The sequence below is a fragment of the Fonsecaea multimorphosa genome (genome assembly GCF_000836435.1).
Source record: "Fonsecaea multimorphosa CBS 102226 unplaced genomic scaffold supercont1.8, whole genome shotgun sequence".
Lineage (NCBI taxonomy): Eukaryota > Fungi > Ascomycota > Eurotiomycetes > Chaetothyriales > Herpotrichiellaceae > Fonsecaea > Fonsecaea multimorphosa.
The window spans coordinates 823,134-843,747 of record NW_015971642.1 but is presented as its reverse complement, the minus strand read 5'-3'; the positions used below and the strand labels follow the sequence as shown (position 1 = coordinate 843,747).

At 52.4% G+C, this 20,614-nt stretch overlaps 8 protein-coding genes across 8 annotated transcripts; 4 read left to right on the top strand and 4 right to left on the bottom strand.

Moving 5' to 3' along the window:
• Positions 1-1,981: 1,981 nt before the first annotated feature.
• Z520_05020 (uncharacterized protein) lies at positions 1,982-2,398 on the top strand (the record flags this gene model as incomplete). The annotated part of the gene is made up of 2 exons (XM_016775524.1): positions 1,982-2,047; positions 2,159-2,398. The coding sequence occupies 2 exons, from the start codon at positions 1,982-1,984 to the stop codon at positions 2,396-2,398; spliced, it is 306 nt and encodes a 101-aa protein (XP_016633567.1).
• Positions 2,399-3,834: 1,436 nt separating this feature from the next.
• Positions 3,835-4,997, top strand: Z520_05019 (uncharacterized protein; the record flags this gene model as incomplete). Its single annotated transcript, XM_016775523.1, has 3 exons — positions 3,835-3,879; positions 3,983-4,125; positions 4,181-4,997. The coding sequence occupies 3 exons, from the start codon at positions 3,835-3,837 to the stop codon at positions 4,995-4,997; spliced, it is 1,005 nt and encodes a 334-aa protein (XP_016633566.1).
• A 2,280-nt stretch (positions 4,998-7,277) lies between these two features.
• On the top strand, positions 7,278-8,432 carry Z520_05018 (uncharacterized protein; the record flags this gene model as incomplete). Its single annotated transcript, XM_016775522.1, has 1 exon — positions 7,278-8,432. The coding sequence occupies one exon, from the start codon at positions 7,278-7,280 to the stop codon at positions 8,430-8,432; it is 1,155 nt and encodes a 384-aa protein (XP_016633565.1).
• Positions 8,433-9,241: 809 nt separating this feature from the next.
• Positions 9,242-10,469, bottom strand: Z520_05017 (uncharacterized protein; the record flags this gene model as incomplete). The annotated part of the gene is made up of 2 exons (XM_016775521.1): positions 9,242-9,513; positions 9,650-10,469. The coding sequence occupies 2 exons, from the start codon at positions 10,467-10,469 to the stop codon at positions 9,242-9,244; spliced, it is 1,092 nt and encodes a 363-aa protein (XP_016633564.1).
• Positions 10,470-11,742: 1,273 nt separating this feature from the next.
• On the bottom strand, positions 11,743-14,319 carry Z520_05016 (uncharacterized protein; the record flags this gene model as incomplete). Its single annotated transcript, XM_016775520.1, has 3 exons — positions 11,743-12,873; positions 12,955-14,014; positions 14,075-14,319. The coding sequence occupies 3 exons, from the start codon at positions 14,317-14,319 to the stop codon at positions 11,743-11,745; spliced, it is 2,436 nt and encodes an 811-aa protein (XP_016633563.1).
• Positions 14,320-15,397: 1,078 nt separating this feature from the next.
• Positions 15,398-17,078, top strand: Z520_05015 (uncharacterized protein; the record flags this gene model as incomplete). The annotated part of the gene is made up of 2 exons (XM_016775519.1): positions 15,398-15,577; positions 15,663-17,078. 2 exons carry the CDS (start codon positions 15,398-15,400, stop codon positions 17,076-17,078), a joined length of 1,596 nt encoding a protein of 531 aa, XP_016633562.1.
• A 471-nt stretch (positions 17,079-17,549) lies between these two features.
• Z520_05014 (uncharacterized protein) lies at positions 17,550-17,951 on the bottom strand (the record flags this gene model as incomplete). Its single annotated transcript, XM_016775518.1, has 1 exon — positions 17,550-17,951. The coding sequence occupies one exon, from the start codon at positions 17,949-17,951 to the stop codon at positions 17,550-17,552; it is 402 nt and encodes a 133-aa protein (XP_016633561.1).
• Positions 17,952-18,837: 886 nt separating this feature from the next.
• Positions 18,838-20,016, bottom strand: Z520_05013 (uncharacterized protein; the record flags this gene model as incomplete). The annotated part of the gene is made up of 3 exons (XM_016775517.1): positions 18,838-19,059; positions 19,124-19,549; positions 19,603-20,016. The coding sequence occupies 3 exons, from the start codon at positions 20,014-20,016 to the stop codon at positions 18,838-18,840; spliced, it is 1,062 nt and encodes a 353-aa protein (XP_016633560.1).
• Between the last annotated feature and the right edge of the window lie 598 nt (positions 20,017-20,614).

Sequence of the window (20,614 nt, the reverse complement as noted above, 5' to 3'; positions counted from 1 at the left end):
CAACGGCGTTTCTGTACAAGTCGATCGGTTAAATATGTCGTGGAAAGACGTTACGGCTTGTGATTGGCCTCGACACGGAACTTCGTAACTGTCTCCCCTGCTCGCCAGCCTTGCGGATTTTGCTTACATTACCACCACGGTCGATTGACTAAGCGGAGGACGACCCTCGTTTCGCTGTCGCTCTCTGGGCTTTCTGGTGTCCGCCACCGTAGCCAACTTGTCGGAGGTGCAGGTACGAAGCTCTGACCCCAAACTCGCTCAAAAGTGCGCCGTTCATGGTGGTGGCATGACGAACAAACTTGCGAAATCCCAACCCTGGCAATGGGCATGTCTCGCCCTCAAAACTAACCGACAGAGCTTCGGTTAGGCCCAAGGAAAGAGAGAAGTTTGCCAATACCGAGTCCAAGTCCTGCCAAGGCTCGAAAAAATTATGAGCTCGGACATCCAAGGAAATTTGTGGCTGTCGAGCATCCCGTGCCTGATGTTTACTTGACCAACAACACCTCTTGAGGTTGATTATCCAACCAAACTGATTATCTTACAGAAACCATTTCAGGCTAAGGCCGAGTTCCAAAGAGGGTAGTTTCGAGGCAAGAACGTCGAGAGCAGAATCTACCGAGACCGTTACTGACACTCAGATCTAGATTTTCTAGAGGCGATTGCGGGTCTGAAAGGCTGCGGGAACAGGTCTTAGCCTTCACCAGATATGGGTATATTGTAACTTCTATGCTGGGGGAGCCCCGACCAAGCCTATGCAGGGGGTATACTGATGGAAAGCTCATACGCGCCTTAAATCGGCTCTCAAAATGTACTCGGTACAGTGCCGCGGATTTGCCCCAATAGGTAATGTTACATCTCCTAAAAGAAGCAGCACCCGAGCGGCACATTTAGGCACTGTTTCCTTGTCGTCTGGTTGCGTCCTTGGTGGGACATGCATCTAGGCAACGGGTGGAATATCGTCAACTGCTTCGAGGCTGTCTTTCTTCTCCATGGCGGCCACCGTGACCTGCACGAATCAGGTGCTGAATCCGTAACATATGGTGATATTGCAAAGTGCGCGACTGACTGGTGTATAGGATTTCTCCCACTGGCAGCCGCAGACTACGCGCCCTTAGGGTAGTCGGTGGCTGAGGAGTGCCTGGACTTGGCGACCTAGTGGCCTGATCTACATGAGTCCGTCTATCTAGTCGCTTGATGCTTCCCACCTGACAAGCACTAATCGTCGCCTTTGTGCCGGGTAAACTGGCAGCGCATGGCAGTAACATGGGAAGAAGTTACCGTCGGAAAATGCTCACCTTCCCTGCTGCTCGCGAGATGCAATACATTTATGCTTGAGGCTCCTTCCTGTTCAGATTGCTTCATCGATTGCCAATACACACTTGTTGATCATTGTGCCTAAATCGGGTGTACGACAACAATCTCCCGATCTTCTCTACAGTGCCGAGTACTCCCTGTGTTGCGCCAACTCCAGGGCTCGTTGATACTATTCTGGCTTGAAACGGAATCAGATATCAAAGTTCATCTGCTCTCTTGAACGCTGATTCCTCGGGGAAGTCGACATTTCTCCACGGGCAGACCGAACTAAGGCACACCAGACGACCTGACGATCCAGTGGATTCATTAATGTGCATGGCTTCTCAAATGGCCTGCGCAGAGGACTTTCCTTCTGAGAGAACACCGACGTCGTCCTCACCACAACACAGAAGCCAATCTGTGCTGCTATCGGACAGCAGCTTTGGGCCCTGCCAATGTGGCACGTGTCCCGAATTTTATGGCCTCCTTGCGACGAGCCCCCCAATATCTGTGTGCTCCTTCCAGAGCGGGATGTCGCCTATTGCCATGATCACCAGCAGCAGTAGCCCAGCCACGGAAATCTTTCAGCCTGCTCATGATACTGGCATGCGTTTGGGAGGATCTCCAAACCTGGACATAGCGGGTTACTCAACCAGCTTACCTTGTATGAATCAAGCCGATCTAAATAATGGCACCTTTTCAATGGTACTGGATGTATCCGGTCATTGCAATGGCATACCGAGCAGCCCAGAGTGTATGAATAGGCCCTTCGAGCCCATTGGCACCATTGCTTCCCGGAATGAGGTCAGTGTGGGCATTTGATGATTGAGCTGAAAATCAAATCCACTGACATTTCATCTCACAGAGACGGAAGGCACAAAACCGAGCAGCTCAAAGAGCCTTCCGGGTTCGCCAACAGCAAGCTTTAGAAGAAGCGCAAGCGAAGTTGCGCTCTTTGAAGGAAGAACTGGAGGGAGTGAGCAGAAGAAAAGACCATTTCGAACAACTGTACAAGAGTCTCCGTCGCGAGCATGAGCGACTCCTCAAGACGTTCCAGGAGCTGATGTTATCGGTTCAGTCTAGGTCCCTGGAGACTGGAGTGTAGCTCATCTCCTAGTTTTGGTTCTTCTACTTGAACTTGAGGAAACTAAACTCCCACATATATACACACATATATGCCGCGGATGCTGTCGAGTTATGAACTTGACTCAAGACTCCGCAAGGTGTGTCGTTGAATGTCTACTATCCAGGAAGCTGCAGAGAGAGGGTTCAAGTATGACAATTTGTGAGCGTGAGCATGCCCATGGATGCGGGGGTCCGTGGATCGAGAGTTCCCTCGTGAAATCTGCTTTTCATCGAGGGTTCCCGATGCGGTAAAAGGTCCTCGCTGGAGCTTTACTTGACCGGCAGGCATCCATTGGCCACATTTCTGACCGCCGGATAACGTGTTGACCTTCTGAACGTTAGTCATCAGCTGAATGACCGGCACCGTTGGGTTGGAGGACGGCGGTTTCGAGCACCGCGCCAGCATCCCGAGGTTCCTGCAAGACCTGTTCCGCAGTTGCCTCTGTCTCACGAATGGCTTGATTGTCTGCCACCCTTTCTCAGAGACGGGGTCACTTGGTCACGGACATAATTTTGGACACATCTCGCTTTGATCCCAGCAGGTTGTGTCGGCAGCAAACCCTCTTTAAAGTCACAAGGAATAATAGCCGGGCATAGGGAATATTGTCGCGAGTCGAAAATGGAGCGGCACGTACATTCCACCCTTTCCCCATCTGGCGTTTGCAAAAGCACCGCCAGCGATCAGCATCGACAAGTCAGCAAATGGGATGCTGCAACCAAGAAGCCAGTAGTTGATTCGGGGTTTGAGTTCGTGTTGATGGGAGCAGATGGTGCTCTCGACAAGGCCGGCATCAGCCAAATAAGAGCCCATACTACGCGAGAACTGCATAGGACGAGACGGCAAACAGGCCAGGTACGTCCTTTTTTCCCGTGCAGGAGGCTTTGGAGGCTCCAGTGCCTGTGACCACTGCCTGCTGGCGCGGTTAACAGCAGATCGCAAGGAGTGCAGCTTATCTAAGCCTGAGGTCCCAGATTCTACCACGACGCCGCCGCAATCGCGTTGGCAATATATATTTTGGTTCCCGTTTCGATGCTTTTCACTCTCTCCCACAGCTTGCCATAGAAGCACACATACCGGGTATACTGGATGAGGTCAAACATAATGGTGAACCCTTGGCCTTCCTAGCGCTCCCTCTGCGATGCCCGTTCTACGGGTCATTGTCGCAGAGATATGTGACTTACCCCCTGCTAATATCATATCTAGTTTTCGCCCTATATAATCAGAAGGGGATGCAACAGAACGTATGGCCTGAAGGGACCAAAAACAGTACTTTCTTCACTTCGATGCTACTACTGTGTTCGGTTCATCTCGACGGTCTGAGCTCGAGGGCTGCGTCATCTACGACCACTGCATTGAAGTTGGAAGCCATGCAGCGCATTCGCACCCGTATCCACCTGTCCTCTCCAGTCGCAATCATGGACTGTATCTCCGCCATTTCTTCTCTTGCTACATGTGCTCTAGTAAGTGAGATTTCGGACTCTCTCCCGCCATAGTCAAGGTTAAGTGCGCAGTGAAAGAGCCGACGAGGAAGGCGATGGACTAAGACTGTCGCTGACTTGATAGGTGCGTGGAGAACCAGCAGGACCAGAGGAATACATTATCCACCGGAGCGCTTACGCAATTCTCATTAGAGAGGCAGAAAAACTGCACATGTTTGAGGATTCAAGGTTCTGCAAGGATGTGCTGAGAATCATCATGATGATTGCGTGAGCATTTCAGCGACCTTGTGGGCTAACCCACCAAGGCTTACTATCAGCACAGATTCTCGAGGAGATGTCACATACCTGTGCCTGGGCTCGCTCCTACAGTCAATCCCAGCACTGCTTTACAGGAATATGAGCGCATTTTTGAAGACACATGGCATACCAGAAATCACGCTGACCCTGAGCTATATTCACCCTTTTATGATGGGCGAATAGACCCCAGCGAAGATCCGTTCCCGTTGACGAGAAGTGGTCATCTACGACTCCTCCTTCAGATGATGCAATCAGTGGTCAAAATCTGGCTTCGGCGAAAAACTCGCTCATCACAACAGCAACTTACCACTGACGCCATGATATCAATGTCTTTGGCTCAGCGTATCTTGGCCATGCCATCTTCCAAGGTCCCCGACTTACCTTCTACCTCCGACCACGTTTACGAGGCCTGCAGATTGGTCTCTGTCCTGTTGATTCGATCAGTTGAGAGCAACAGACATTGGCGTTCTGTGGCGAGAGGTACCTCGATACTTCAAGACATCCGAGATGCGCTCCAGAAGACCGATTTGGACAACCTGTGGGACAAGGAGATTGGTCTCCTCTACTATGTTGTGCTAATCTTCCACACCGCCACCTTTGACACCCCATATTACTTGCTCAGCCATGGCCTGTGCACTAGGGTACATTTTGCGGTCACGTACTCATACGACGATTGGATTGGAGCGATGCAACCAATGTTGACGCTCTACGAATTGATGCCGACGAGGGAATACACCTTGCCAGAACGCCCTACAGCATCGGCCCCTACGGCCGTTTACATGGAGACCTTGGCCGATTTGCAAACGACGGAAGAGTCCAATGGCGTGATACTTTCTCCATGACGCCGATACGAATGCTTGGAGAGGAGCATCCAGATCTCACTCAAGCCTTTGGACTGTTTTTGCACGGATAATGGGAACGTCACCAGAACACAGCTTTAAACTGAGGCTTCACTACGAACCACGAAGGCGCTGATGGAAGATATCGATGCCGCCTAGCCTGTACTAAACGCAGGTTAGCTGCCATCCCGGAGCCTTTGCGGCCATTTCATGAATTATCTTCAAGCATTTTGCTAATAACGATTGTAACAGACGTGAGGATCACCAGGTGCATAACACACCTGGAGAACCATGTCCAATCAAACGTTAGAGCCAGGGTTGAGTCTCACCTTCCCGTGTTCCATCCACGATCCGATACGGACATAGAGATGACGCAGATCTCTCCAGCCTCATATTTACCGAGGGAATCATGAATTGATCTGACCCAAGCCGGGTCTTCACGGAGTCCTCCTGGTGCAGGCGACACTCAGGAGCTTGCAAACAGACCGCTGACCAGCAGCTGGTCTGAGTAAATGCCATGCTCATGGCTTCTTTCCATCTACGAGCATGTTTGGCGACGCAAGCGTGACGGTGAACGCCGAAACCCCTGAGCACTGCGATTCGGACCTGCACCTTGAGTCGTGGTAATCTGCATCCCGCTTCTTGCTCGACCTTTTCCCCAAAATGAACGAGATGGATGCTCGCAGAATGGAGACGTTTTGGGAAATATGGCCAAGCGCGCCGAATGTAATGACAAGTTTGTCAGACATTATGTGACGGGGACTTCTCTCCTTGTCGAGAGATGCCAATGGCGAGACGGTCGCATGTCGTCGTAAAAGCGCATGGAGAACCTATGTTCTGATGGCCGAGGCCATGTGTATGGGAATACTTTACGCGACATCTGATGCTCGGTATCGTCGTTACGATTGAGTAATGCAGGGTCTGGCCTCGATTCTCCAAGACTGGAGACGAAACATATCCCATTTTCCTTGCCTGGCCTGACGGTCTTTCACACTCGATGTGATGGACGATCACACCACTCTGTCTTTTTCCCGGAAGACTCGAATGGATTGAGCACAGCAAGCGCCGCCAGCAATTGCGAGCGCGACCTCGAACGAGGATATCCATGTTGGAATGCCTAGTCTTGGCTGATTCTGTTTGTCATTGGAATTGTTATCAGAGTCACCATATCACCAATTGCCGCACTTGGATCCAGTTCTCTCTACCTCCATCTAGCGCGTGCTTGCTGCCGAAATTGCACTAGGTGATGAAAGATGTCTACGAGGTACTGGCCGGCCTCACCATGTCACCCAGGGCCGGAGCTTGCCGCAGGTGCGTGGTAGCATTCGCAGAATAACAAACAGCCACAACTTTTCGCTTCGCAATAAGCTACGAGTATCCCTGGGAGGTCAACCTATTTTCCAACCCTAATGCATTATTCGGTCAACATGCTGGAACGACAATTCCTCCGCTGCATCATGGCCCTAGGGTCCACGGTCGACGTCCGTACTCATAGTTGTACGACGAAGTCCCTCAAGCGCCAATCACAGCCTAACACTCAACGGCATGCCCCTCGTGGCGTACTTTCAAGGCACATTTCGCTATAATGCAGAGTCTCCAATAGAACTCAGTGCAGCTCTGGTTGGGTCTGCAAGAGACGCGCGATTTCTCCTATTAGATATGTTGATACGAGTCCCCAACGGCTAGGAGGTCAGCCTGGTGATGGGAAAGGCAAGGCTGACTTCATACTCAATACGAGGCATGGCAGATCGCAATTACTTCACGAGGGTATGTTGTTGAAGGCAGACTCATAATCGAGAATCTGTGTCCTTCATGGGACAGTATGTCATGTTTGTTATCGCCTCTACCTTTGTTTTTCCTGAACTCTTCGTTTCGGCCCGCATATTGTGCCTTTTGATGTCCTCGCGCGGCCACGTCGACGATAGAGTTATAGCCCTGCGTCTTGACATCTTTCTCTGCTAATCTCGAGATGAAAGACCGAAACAGTCAGTTCTCCTAACACTCCTGCTCAAAAGCGCAGCTGATTGGTCAGCCTCGTCTTCCCCACAACCAGTACAGCCTTACCTCAGTATCGACCAATCGATAGCCCGATGACGTTGAACGATCAGAACCTCGGTGGATCCCCCGGCAGTTGCAGAAAGTGTGATTTTTTCACCTTGGGAGAGAGGTTGATTAGATTGTACATAGCTATTAAAACCGCATGATGTTTGTAGTCTCTTCACCTCCCTGAATTAGACCTGTATACAGAAAAGACCCCCGTCAGAAAGAACACCAGACTTTACCATGCCGCTTCCAACCGGAGTTTATCGCGCCGATCAGGTCGGATCCCTGCTTCGGCCGAAGGAAATCCTCGAGGCTCGTGAGAAGGTGGCTGCAGGAGCACTGTCCAAGACAGACCTGCGGCAGCTCGAGGACAAGTACATCGCCGACGTCGTGCGGAAGCAGCTGAATGCGGGTCTTCGCGCCGTCACCGATGGCGAGTTCCGGCGTGCATTCTTCCACCTGGACTTCCTGCAGCATCTGGACGGCATCGAGGTACGCGGGAACATGATGTCGACCAACACGTCCAAGGGCGGGTTTGCGCCGCCGAAGCTGGTCGTGACGGGCAAGCTCGGCCACAGCAAGCCCATCCAGGTGGACGACTTCAAGTTTCTGGAGCGCCAGATCGCCGAGGCCGGCGGGGAGGGCGCCTTTGGCAAGGTCTCGTCCAAAGTGGCCATCCCCAGTCCGACCATGGTGCACTTCCGGGGCGGGCGCGAGACGATCGACCTCGACGCGTACCCGTCCATGGACGCCTTCTTCGACGACCTCGCCCGCGTGTACCAGGAGGAACTGCAGGACCTGTACGAGGCGGGCTGCCGGTTCGTGCAGCTCGACGACACGAACCTCGCGTACCTGTGCGACCCCAAGATGCGGTCCGAGGCCGAGACCCGGCACGGCGCCGACGCCAAGCAGCTCGCGTCCCAGTACGCCACGCTCATCAACCGGGCGATCGAGAAGCGGCCCTCGGACATGACCATCGGCATCCACCTGTGCCGCGGCAACCACCGCAGCCAGTGGTTCGCCCAGGGCGGCTACGAGCCAGTGGCCGAGGTGCTCTTCAAGGATTTGAATGTTGATGTCTACTTTCTCGAGTACGACGACGCCCGGTCCGGCGACTTCAGCCCCCTGCGCCACCTACCGCCCCACAAGGTCGTCGTCTTGGGTGTCATGACCAGCAAAAAGGGCGACCTCGACGACAAGGACGCCATGGTCCAGCGCTTGCGGGAAGCCACAAAGTACTGTCCCAAGGGCCTCGATCAGCTCTGCCTCAGCCACCAATGCGGCTTCAGCAGCACCATGGAAGGCAACGAGTTGTCCGAGGACCAGCAGTGGGCCAAGCTCCGCCTTGAGGTCGACATCGCCAAGACCGTCTGGGGTCCCAATACCGCCGAGTAATGGGTGGAGTTATAATGGAACATGGAGACTGTTGTGGCCCCAGGAGCTGCGGGCAATAAAAGTCTGGTGGTGAAAATGGAGAGAGATGAATAAGGCAGATGTGTCTGTTTTCCGTCCCTCACAATGATCACTCCCTCCTCCGGTTTCCTCAAGCGGCTGGGCGGAAGGGAGGGCTGGCATGATTCCCGTTGAGAAGATATGGGGTTGGAACATGAAAAAGAAGTGAGTAGAGTTTTGGTTTGATCCGTTTTCAACAACGGGCCAGATGATTAAAAGACGATACGACGAGAGTGTGCTCGATGCATACGTTTGGATTGGGTTCGGGGTGATGATCAAGATTAGATCACAGGGTGAAGGGTCTAACTAGCACTGTTCAACAATTGATACCCAGAGGTGGATGGACGGGGACGTCTTTCACAAGTGGCACCAAAATGGAAAACTCGCGGTGTACACATATATACGCGTACAACCGCTACGTCAAAATCGAAAAGTTGTGTGGAGTTACCACGAAACCGAAGCCTCGAGTCTTTGGTGTTCAAGACGCCACTATAAAGAGATGCCAGGTTTACAGTTGTAAGCGTTTGTAGGCACGAAGGCCTCTGGCGCTGAAACTTGACTAGATCATCCAGAGAGTATCAGATTGGAAGTGGCCAGCGTTCCTAAGGATCTAGTCTTTCCCCGTGTCTTTTGGTCGACCCATGCGGAGTCCTAAAGGAACGCCGCAACATACACCTCGTGGTGATGGCATCGGGTAGACTTACGCGCGATTGACAGAGAAAGGTTCTTTTTATCTATCCCCATTTTGAGCACTAGTCATAATCAAGAGGCAGCCCGAATAGTCTGATGGCATTGCGATACCCGATATCCCTCCAGTTCTCATCCGATATGGGCACCGTCTCGAACCAAGCTCTCATCTCGGCGATCGACTCGTAGGGATAGTCCACGGCAAACATGATGTTCTCGACCCTCGACTCGGCCATTAGGTTCATCAGGGCCGCCGTTCGGGGCATGCCGCTGGTGTTGGGCAGGATGTTCTGCTGGAAGTAATCCTGGAAGCGCTTCCTCTTGGGGCCTTGTGCCTCTGTGAAAGACCAATCAATTAACATTTTGAGCCGGGAGAAAAAAGCAGCTGTACGGGAGGGAGGTGGAAGCTTTGTGCAACAGGGCGCTTTCCGAGCTATGGATCGAGAAGCGCTTCGCACACGACAGCAACTTACCAGCGGTATAAAGACGGAACGTGGTATCCGTCCTCGGCAGGATCCACGATAGCCCCTCGCCCATATGGCCCAGACAGATCTTCAACCTGGGAAACCGATCAAACACGCCACTGTACATCAGTCTCAGGACATGCTCGACCGTCTCCCTTGCAAAGCCATACGGCGCGCCGTGGAAGATGGGCATATCTTCCAGCACCTTGATGTTACTCGCCAGCGGCACGCGCGGGTGGATGAAGATGGGCTTCTGCAACCGCTCCGAGACCTCCCAGAGCTTGTCGAACTGCGGGTGGTCGAGGTACAGTCCCCTGGTGGGATCCGCGGTGTTTGTGAACCCGTTGATCATGGCCCCGACGAAGCCGTACTCGGTGACACAGCGCTCCAGCTCCGTCGCGGCCGCCTCGCCGCTCTGCGTCGGCAGGGTCGCAAACGCGAAGAACCGGCTCGGGTATCGCTGGCAGTAGCTCTCGTACACGAACTGGTTCGACTGCCGGCACCACTCGCGCTGCTCGTCCAGGTTCACGAACGCCTGCGCCGTGGGTTGGTTCATGGAGATGATTTGCGCGCCGATCTTGTTGGCGTCCATGATCTTGACCCGCAGCGCGATGTCGCCCAGTCGATCTTTGAGACCGGCCACGTATGACGGCTTGAATGTGCCAAAGGTGGATGAGATTGCCGGTGTTGGAAAGGGGGATACGGCGTGCTCTTCCAGACATATCAGACGGGCCTGTTTCCGCGTCTGGAGAATGGGCGCGAACTCGGACTCGGGCCGTCCTTCTAGCACCAGAGTGTTCCCGCTCGAGGAGCTCGCCGCGTCTCCCATGTTGTTCGCTCTAATGGCCTGGTCGGGTCCGTCGTCCCTCCTTTTTTACTGCTTTTACAGTGTCAACGGACGTCCGAGCACTTTGGGGGAGCGTAAGAGTAAACGAGCTGCTTGAATTGGTACCTTCGCCTCAGATTCTTGTTCAGTGATGGCTTTGCTGGAAAGCTAACATTTATTTGCCATGTATCATTCGCTTAGCATCGAGAGTAGACGATCTACCGCATACTCGTGCGTTGGATGTGGTTATGTGAAGACAGTTCTGGGGATAGCCCGGGTATGTCGGCAAACGACCCGACAATTGGGGATTCCAGCGATAGTGGAGTCCAGTGGATTGACTACCAACCACTACTCCCAACAAGTAGAAATCTTGATATTCGGGGTGCTATTACAAAGATCTGTCTCGACACTTATGGCTTCTATTCATGCTAATATTTCCTCAGGTCAAACAGACAAGTCTAACATTATGCTTGCTGTCTTCCACTCTCCGCGTTAATGGGGCATAGTAATCGCAAGTATCCATGACGCTGCCAACTCCGAGAACCAGGTGAGTGTCCTTCAAGAGGTACGACAGGCCTGGATCTTCCTCGGCTCAATGAGGCTGCATACAGAGACACGCCCCGAGATGCAATGAAAAGGGACCAGGTCTTGCTTGACATGGGTCCTCCACGGTCCTTGAGATTCCGCCACCACAATTGTATAACTTTATGTCCCACTAATTCGAATGAGGTGGATTCTACGATCGCGGAAAGTGGTCCGCGTCAATCCTGATCAGGCTGTACAATGACAATGAACCCCGTAGGAAATTCCCAGAGGACCGAGTCTTCACATATCAGTAAAGTTCAAGCCACGAACAGAAAACGATCTTACCATTTTTGTCGTCTTAAAAAAGTCCTGATGCAGCTATCGCCGCCCTCTGACAGACGGAAAGCCCAAATGAGAGGGCAAGGCTTCCTCCGGCCAAGGGAAGTCGTACAAACGCTGCTGGGGCTTAAACTGGGGCCGTGCCCATTCGACTTCCTGTTCACTCGAGAAGTGAAGGAGCCCAGGCACGGAAGATATGCACCATGGGAGAGGTCGGGCATTTCTCCTCGGATAATGACTTTTGTCGTAACCTGAGGGATCAACGCTCATTCGGAGGCTCTCCCTGACATGCCCCGCCCCTGAAGGTGGATAGTGATCTTTGGCAGATCGCCATGTGTGTAGCATCCAGAACAAGCAACGTATCCAGAACATCGTCCTGATTACATTTTTCGCAGAGAAGATATCGAGTACATCATCCCAAGCCAAACATCCCTTGGTTCATGTACTGAAAGTCATCGGGCAAGTCGAAAAGGCTTTCCAATGTCGCATTCGGCCATGCGAAGCTGTTGTATATGGAAAAGTCTCTGGTAAATTGCTCAGATTGGTTGATAGAAGCATTGTTATTGTGTACTCCAATGCTGTACTGGGTCATGCTGATGGGTGGATTTAGACCACTTGACGGAATTACCAAACTTTCGGCCTGCAAAGGATTGACAGCTCTTGGATTTGCGCTAAGGTTCATGTTTGCACGATCAGCTTGTAGCGCCCTTGCATTCGCCGCGTCCGATGATTGCATTGATGAATTTTCTGGAGATCCCAGCACGATCATAGGACTCTCGTCGTTGTTGTTCCAGACGCGCAAGTGTTGGTCTCTTGCTTCGTACAGATGCGTGATCAAGTCGTGCATCTTGCCCGATGCCACAGCCCACGGTTCCATTTCCTGGACCAAACGCAGCGTTGTTTGAACTTGCCTGTGACATTCATCTCGAATTTGCCGGACTTGGTCCTTGACGCTGCCTGGATGTCTGAACCCTAAATGGTGAGCAGGGTCGGCCTGTGAATCTTGGTCGTTGACATCCTCGCGAAACACGTACAAACTGAGAAGTGGAACCATACAGATTTGCAACAAATACCACGTCGACGGCCACGCAATGTATTGATTCGGCAGCTCTGAAGACCTTGATCTCACCGAATCAATGGTCTCTCCGGACAGGGTTAGACATTTTCGTACGCACAATCGCTGATCAGATGTAAGCCCGCCAAACGGGATTCTGTGGAGGACGGCCTCCATGAGACTTGGTCGATATAACAGCATCCTGAGATTGAGATACCGCCACCTGATAGTCAAAAATGGTTGCACAAAACGTCTTGAATCGGTCGAATCTGAAAAAGCAGAGCTGCCCAGTGACGCCAGTTTGTGAAAGTAGGACGGTAAGGCTTCATACCAATCGACAAGGTGTGCGTCGAGGCTGAGTAATTCGGCAAAGGGCACTGTGCTTGATGTCATCAACCGGCTTTGGATCTCTGTCATGATACGCGAGAACCCGATAGTAATGACCAACGCGGAGGAAGGAGAAGGGCCTTCCACGCCATCATTCATCTGCTGATGATACGATAAATTAGCAAGGTTGATTGGTAGCCCACTTCGTGAGGGGTATCTTTGGGTTAAGAGCCAAGTACTTACATCTGGCCCGGTCTGTTGGGGATATTTGACCTCGCTGTCAAATATTTTGGTATCCAGTGTACGACCCAAGGTTACAGCCTCAGCCGCATCCAAGACGACGAGGTTCCACCAGATCTTCCGCCTCAGTTGTTGATGCTCCACGGATTGATTGCTGTTGGGCTGCTCTTTGTGAAGCCCTAAGGCATACGCCATGCGAAACGCTGCTCCAAGAAGTGCAGATGCCAGATTCGGTCGATTGCGGTAATGATTATACCAGCCAGCCATGAGAATTAGAGCCTGCAGTGTTTCGAGACTCTTGTTTCCGAGCCCTTCTATGTCCAAATGGGATTTTGCAGCATGATAATAGTTGAGGTGTTCTCTAGAGTCGGTTCTCGTGCTACCAATGGAGCCCAATGCCAGCACAATGTTGAAAAGACAAAGCCATGGAGGGTCATTCCGAGTCCCAGCAGAGGCGGTCTTTCTAAACTCAGCCTGGTCAAGAATAGGAGTGGCGGGGTCGATCCAACGAAAATAGGCATCGATCAAAGCTCCAAGTCTCTCAGTCATTTGCAGGGATGGCAGATTCTTATGACTGGACTCGGGAGAACGATAAGACGCGCTTCGTTGACTGGTTGCCGGGCTTTGGGTAGGCTGTTGCTGGCCCACCGACTCAGGAGCGATTCTGAGTATCGTGCGGAACATTTGCATTGTCGAAGATGGGCCAACGTAGGACGATGGCTGAACGGATGTTGCCGAGAGGGCATTCACGTCGTCACCTGCTTCGGAGGGAGCATCGTCCTGTTGCTGTGGTTCTAGACCTGCACTGGTAGTTGTGTCATCTTGGTCTATTAGGTCTCCATGGTCGTCTTCCGAACTAGCCTCGACAGGTATCAGGCTATTTATGGCAAGGCTGCCTCGATTGGGTGTCTCCTGGAATGTCGTCGTCTCAAGCGAAACGGCTATTCGGTGGAGTAGTTCTTCGCGAGATAGACCACTGAGAGCGTCGATGGACGGAGAAGGAAACAGCTTTGCTAAAATGTCGGTCGTGGCCTCCAAGCGTTGGCGGACGGACTCGAAATTCCTACTCTTGGTTACTCATGGTGTGGGCTGTGCGTGACAACTGCATCATTTGCGAACTTACTTTCGACTGAGAACAAGCGCAGGTCGAGAGAAGGTGTAGATACATCTCTCAGGCTGCTTATACCATCGACAAGAATAGCATGGGTGTGTGCCGTCGCACTTGGTTTTCCGTCGCTTGCATTCCGCACACGCCGTTTTGATTCGAGCATCTCTGGCTCCAGACTGGTGCGCAAGAGTCCTAGGAGGTGTGCGCGGCTCGATGAGCGCGAACTCGTGTTGAGTGGGAGTTTGGCTGGTTGGAGTCATGACGGGTCGACTCATAAGAATATCCTGGATTGACAACGAAGACAGGCTCCAACGATGGCGTGCCCCAGGAACATGGCTGCAATTGCGAACGCAAACTCAATCTCTTTCGCGGATTCTGCTACATTGGGATCGCTGTAAGTGGCACCAGACTCGCGAAAGCATAGACGTACTATCTGGTGTGACGAGCCACTCTAGCACGAGTAAACAATTTATCTTGACTGTTGGAGGTGGAAGTGGGAAAATAGTGGATGTTTCTTGCAGCCGACTGATAGAGAGACTGATTAGGATTAGCGCTATCATGTGATTCATGGGCGAACCGGAAAGAGGAAGGCGGATGCCGCTTATCCTTATCTGGCTTATCAATAAGGGGATCCCCGCACTGGGCACCTCGTCCTCGGCAGTAATTAACTCGTCGTGCTCGTCCAGGGTAATAACTGCCCTGATCAAATAGCAAGAACTCCTGCTGGTGATCTCCGGTCACTCACCGAAGCACATAAGGAATTTACCCAACAATGCTCCGTGGGTTGCTGCTTCGGCTCTTCAGCCAAAATGCCCTGTCTCGAGATTCTCTTGGAAGGCAGACGACCCCTCACATATGGTCCACTTTCCATTTACCTATGTGGGTGCCTATCCAATTAAGCCGATAACTAACTACCTCTCGAGGATCTCCGCGTGGTCACGAGCCGCAAAATCCGGGGAAAGGATCCAACGATAGCTTCCGTTGAGGACACGGAGGTCGCATTCCGGTGGCATGCCGTGGATCCGTGTCCTTATCAGGCGGGTCTGAAGATGGCAAAGACATTGCCTCTAAGATGCCGTAGCACTCTTCCCACTTCTATACTATCAAACAGCATCAGATAAGTGAACTGCTACCGTTACCCTGGTGGCGAGCTGTTATCTCGATGTTTCGAGCTAATATCAAAAGATAGGCGGTTTGACCGTCCCTTTGCCTGAAGACAAGACTGCGGCCATTCCCACCTTTAATTGAGGTGGAATACCGGTTCAGCTCCTTGTTCGAGCGAATGCAGACTTTCAGGGTGCACTTCCATCAGCAGCGTGTCTGATATCCAGCTCCATCATGTCTTCAAGCAAAGTCGACTCCAAAGGTGAAATCACCGATGTCAAGGAGGATCACCATGCCGAACTATTGGAGCGGTCCAAGATCGCCACCCACAATGAGCACTCATTGGGAGTCATCGAAGCTGTCAAACTTTACCCCATGGCGGTTTTCTGGGCGTCGATATTTGCCTCGTCCCTGGTAAGTACCGCGCCTCCCATATCCGTGTGCCCGTTTTCGACAGCACAGACGAGCAAAAGGAAACCGTTCTGACAAAGAGGGACAGGTCATGGTCGGCTATGATTCAGGTTTAATTTATACCTTCTACGCCCTGCCAGCATTTGTCCAGAAATACGGCACAAACTATGGAGGCGACATCGGCTACGAGGTTTCCGCCAAATGGCAGAATGTCCTCGGCATGGGAACGCCCGTAGGTCAGTTCCTTGGAGCTTTTACCGCTTCGTGGCCGATGGAAAGATGGGGCCGAAAGAAAGTCTTCTGGGGGTCTCTCTTTTTCAGTACCGCCTTCATCTTTCTCCAGATGTTTGCAAACAACATCCACACCCTGGCAGCTGGAGAGTTTCTTGCGGGCATTCTCTATGGCACCTACGTCGTTCTAGCACCGACATATGCGTCCGAGGTGTGTCCCTTGGCACTTCGCGGTATCCTGAACGCTGGCATGAACCTCGCTTACGTTATTGGACAATTCATTGCTTCGGGAGTTGGCAAGGGCTTCTCTGAAAGACTTGACCAGTGGGCATACCGCGTACCTTTCGCAATTCAATGGCTATGGATCCCGATTCTTGCTCTTGGACTCTTCTTCGCTCCGGAGAGTCCTTGGTGGCTCGTGCGCAAAGGCCGCATCGACGAGGCCGAAAAGGCGTTGCGCCGACTTGCGAGAGAGTCGCCCAAGGTCGACATTAAAGCTACGCTTGCAAACATTGAGGCGACTACAATGCACGAAATCGAGGTGGAAAAGGACACAACCTTCATTGAATGCTTCCGTGCGTCAAGCCGTGCTCGCACAGAGGTCGCCATCATGGTCCAGATCTTCCAAGTCATCACCGGCATTTCCCTGATAGGATACGCGGTCTACTTCTTTACCTTGGCTGGCCTGCCCACCAGTGCTTCTTTCGACATGGGTGTCGGCAACACTGCTATCGGTTTCGTCGCCACTTGCTGCTCCTGGGTCTTTATGTCCTACTTCGGCAGACGGACAATCTACATGTTTGGCGTGGCGATGATGGCCGTGTCTCTCTTCATCATCGGCATCCTGGACTGTGTTCCGCATTACACCGAACACAAAGGTCTGGCTTGGGCACAAGCCGCCTTGCTCGACATCCTGACCTTCCTGTTCCAGGGCACGGTCGGACCCATCAACTTTGTCATCTTTGCCGAGATCGGCGCAACGCGTCTGCGGTCGCAGACAGTCGCTCTGGCCACGAGCAGTGGCTCCATCGCACAGATCGTCATGACAGTGGTGGTGCCGTACATGCTCAATGCGTCCTCGGGCAACTGGAGGGGCAAGACCGGGTTCTTCTTTGGCGGCCTCAGCACCATTGCCACGATCTGGTGTTACTTCCGCCTGCCCGAGACGAAGGGTCGCACGTACGAGGAACTGGACTATATGTTCGAGGCGGGTGTTCCTGCGAGGAAATTCAAGGACTTTGAGATCTCGGAGGCGCGAGAGGCGGATGTTTAAGCGCTCTGGCCAAGGGCATGCTGGTGTCCTAGTGTCGCAAGAATGCCTATCGAATTGAGGAGCTGGATAGCGGGGGCATGTCGAGAAAGATGCGTCCTGGCCATATGTAATGCGAATAGGACCGTAGTGTTACGGGTAAGCACTCGTTCTATAGTCTATACAACACGAGCAAGTGCATCAAGTTACACACTATATTTCCCATCCATTCATTTACCCATCTGATCACACCTCCGCCTCCCTGATACTCTCCGCCCAGCCCTCGAGTTTTTCTTCTCCCGGCCGCTCTCTGTTCCTCCTCACCACGGACGCAGCAGTCTTTCAAGCGTCTTCCGTAGCGGACTAACTCGATCCCAACACAAAAAATTTATAATCAAATCGCAAATTCAAACCCACACCTTCCTGCCTCTTTGTCCCCTCCATCCCTCTTCCATCGCACTAACCCGTTTGTTGAAATCTGCCTTCCTCAAGATTTCAAAACTGCCCTCTCTGAAAATCCACCACCATGACCTCCTCCACCACGCCCGTCAACACATCGACCCCGAACGCGTGATGCACCGGGTCTTCGCGGACGTACCAGTCACGGTCTTTCTGGTCAGCGAACTCGAGGACAAAGACGGCGTGGAAGCCCTTGTGCAAGTCCTCGACGCTGACGTCGCGGCCGCCCGTGAAGGAGCGGATGTAGGGCTTGCGCGTGCGCGGCGACAGGCAGCGCGACTGCAGTGATAGGAACTGGTGCGAGATGTCGGCGCGCGTGGACGGCGGGATGTGCGTGTAGAAGCGGAAGTGGACGACGTGGAATATGGGTACTGGATTGGCGTTGGCGGTGGTATTGTCGATGATGGTGGGTTCAGGCGTGACGGAGATGGAGCCCATAGCTCTGGGGTTTCGTGCTTTGTCCTTCTCGTCGTCGTCGTCGTTGTTGTTGTCGGTGTTAATGTCGGTGTTGACCGGTAGATCCCTACTTGGTAGATAGGATTGCTGTCGCTTGTTGCAGGTCACCTATGCAGGATGTCGGGCGTCGAGAATTACAGTCCAAGTACTTCGTACTCCTTCTTGAGCGCGGATGACGCAGTTTGAGATGCCGGTCCCGTTAAGGACTCGAAACAATATGTATCTATGTAATACGGCCTGCTGCACCCTCTGGAGGGACCACACTCTCGCACGAAGAATCTATATGCATGACCGCGTGTGCGGTGGACGTACCTACCTGCAAAGCAGCCCCATACGGACCTCGCGCTGGCCGAACATGGGCGCCGGATGGAGCCTTGCATACACGGTCAGGCCAGGCAACTCAAGCGCAATGCTTGACTCGACTGCAAATTCAGAAAATTGAAACCTGCCTGGTTTGCGCGACGTGCGACGTGCGACGTGCGACGGGCACATAGGGCGTGCTTCTCCGTGGCGTTCTCCGTGGTCGATCCCGGCAAAAGGGGCGGTGGGTACACGGATGGGACTGGACGTTTTGCCGTTTCGTTACATATAATAGAGATGGAGATAAGTCAGGGTGGTATTCGCTTGGGGGTACTCAAGGAGTGGATACGGTGGGACAATCAATTTGTTCAAGGTTCTAGACAGAAACTACTTGTTAGTATATGCGAAGGTCCAGATCTGGACTGGCATGCTCCGTGCTCTAGAAGCGGAATCGAGGGGGTTTGATTGGCTATGACTAACTACATGCTAACTGGGTATTACTACCTTCAGCCTCTTCAACTCTGCTTCTACTCTCTCGACGCGTTGGAATCCTATTGCAGGGGCGTTCCTAGCACTTCTGCGGTTTCCAATCCGGTATCGCATACGAGTTATTCGGAGTGACCATATTGAAGGTCCCTTCCCATTTCCATGCGTGCAAAAACCAGCCTACGTTGTTCTTCTTGAAGAATTGGCAATTCGCGTCGTACGTCTTCCAGAACGTCGTGTACTGCGGAGTCCCAATGTCTTTGCTTCCCTGATGCAGAACGTTGAGCTCCCAAGCCCATTGTGTCTGAATCAAGGCCAAGGGTCAGCTCGGGATCAACGCCAAAGGGTGAGTCAATTTGGATTCTCACCTCAGAGATCACAAGAGGAACAGGCGTGTAGTTCTTGTACCAGTGCACCTGGTCACTGATATACTGCCACGACCCAGATATGTTATATCCATGATAGTATGGCATAATATGAGCGTGGACAAAGTCGCTTTGTGGAAGTATCTGCTTCCCTGTAGGGCCGAGACCCGGTGCTTGACCTGCGGTGTAGTTACTACACATGATCCCGGGACGGTCCCAGTCTTCGCTGATGCCGACTGGAATGCCGTAGGGCTTTACCGCTGCCTTGAAGTTGATGAGGTCGTTGATGAAGTTGTCGCCATCGTCCATGTCGCCAATTGGTTCCGTCCCAAATTCAATGCTGTGAAACACATAGGGTGCAACGTCTTTGTAAGTGCTGTTTGAGAGGATCTCAATGATGGAGGCAGCAATCTTCTGCCAGTATTCAAGCTGTGAATTAGGCTTAGCAGACAGAAGACCGTATGTGAGAGCTTCAAACCTACTGGATCACCGTTCAGAGGCCACGCAACCTGGGCAACAACTCCCATGTCATTGGCGACAGCTGCTTTGATAAGATTCTCCCAGATATAAGTGGTGTAGCAATATGGCAGGTAAACTCTGATCAAGCTGGCACCAAAGTCACGCTTCTGGCGTTGCAGGTCGGCATTGATGCGGTCGAAGCTGTCATCGTAGCACTCTCCTTCCATGGGATACGAGAAGCCGAGGAAGCCATATGTCATGGATTGAGGGCACCACCATTCCGTTCTCGTCACGTTGGGTGCTTGGAGCGAACCGTTGAACGATGCACTTCCGAAAGGAAAACAGTTCGCATTCTGCCCTCGAACTGGCGAAGCAGCGGGAAGGGCCCAGACACCGCTTGCCAGGAGAGCTATGAGGGATATCACGGCAGTACGCATTCTGTTGTTTTTGAATAGACTTACTTTGCAATCCTCCCCTCGATTAGCGATGGGCGGAGATGAATCTTTTGTACTGGCTGACCGCTACAGCTTGGAGCTCGTGCTTTGCGATGGATACTGTTGCTCTTGCGTGTACCGACGTTCATCAGGAATACGCCTGAAATCACAGGTGCCGTTGTCCTTGCCCTTCTTGAGCTTGATAGCGGAAGACATCCTGTCTAGCTATCAGCAGGTACAACGAGACCCGGACAATCATTGCTATTCTGAGTCTAACCAGTGGGCAACATGGTTTACCAGCGTTGGTGCGGTGAGTAAAGTACGGAGAAGATAGTTGGAAAGACGAAGATGGAAAATGGTCATTCGGCGTCCGGAAGGCGATGTCGAAGTTCCGTGCACGTGATGCGGGAGAATGTTGCGGCTCCCGATTGGTGACAACCACAAGGCTTTCGGTCAGCCTCGTAGTTAGCGGCATCATGGGATCATCACCTTGTAAAGGCATGGAGAAAGGGTCAATGCACGTCTGAAGTTGTTGAAAGCCCACTTGCAGCTCGAATTGTATTCTATTGTAAGATTCCTTCCGCAGGCCTCGACTTTCGGG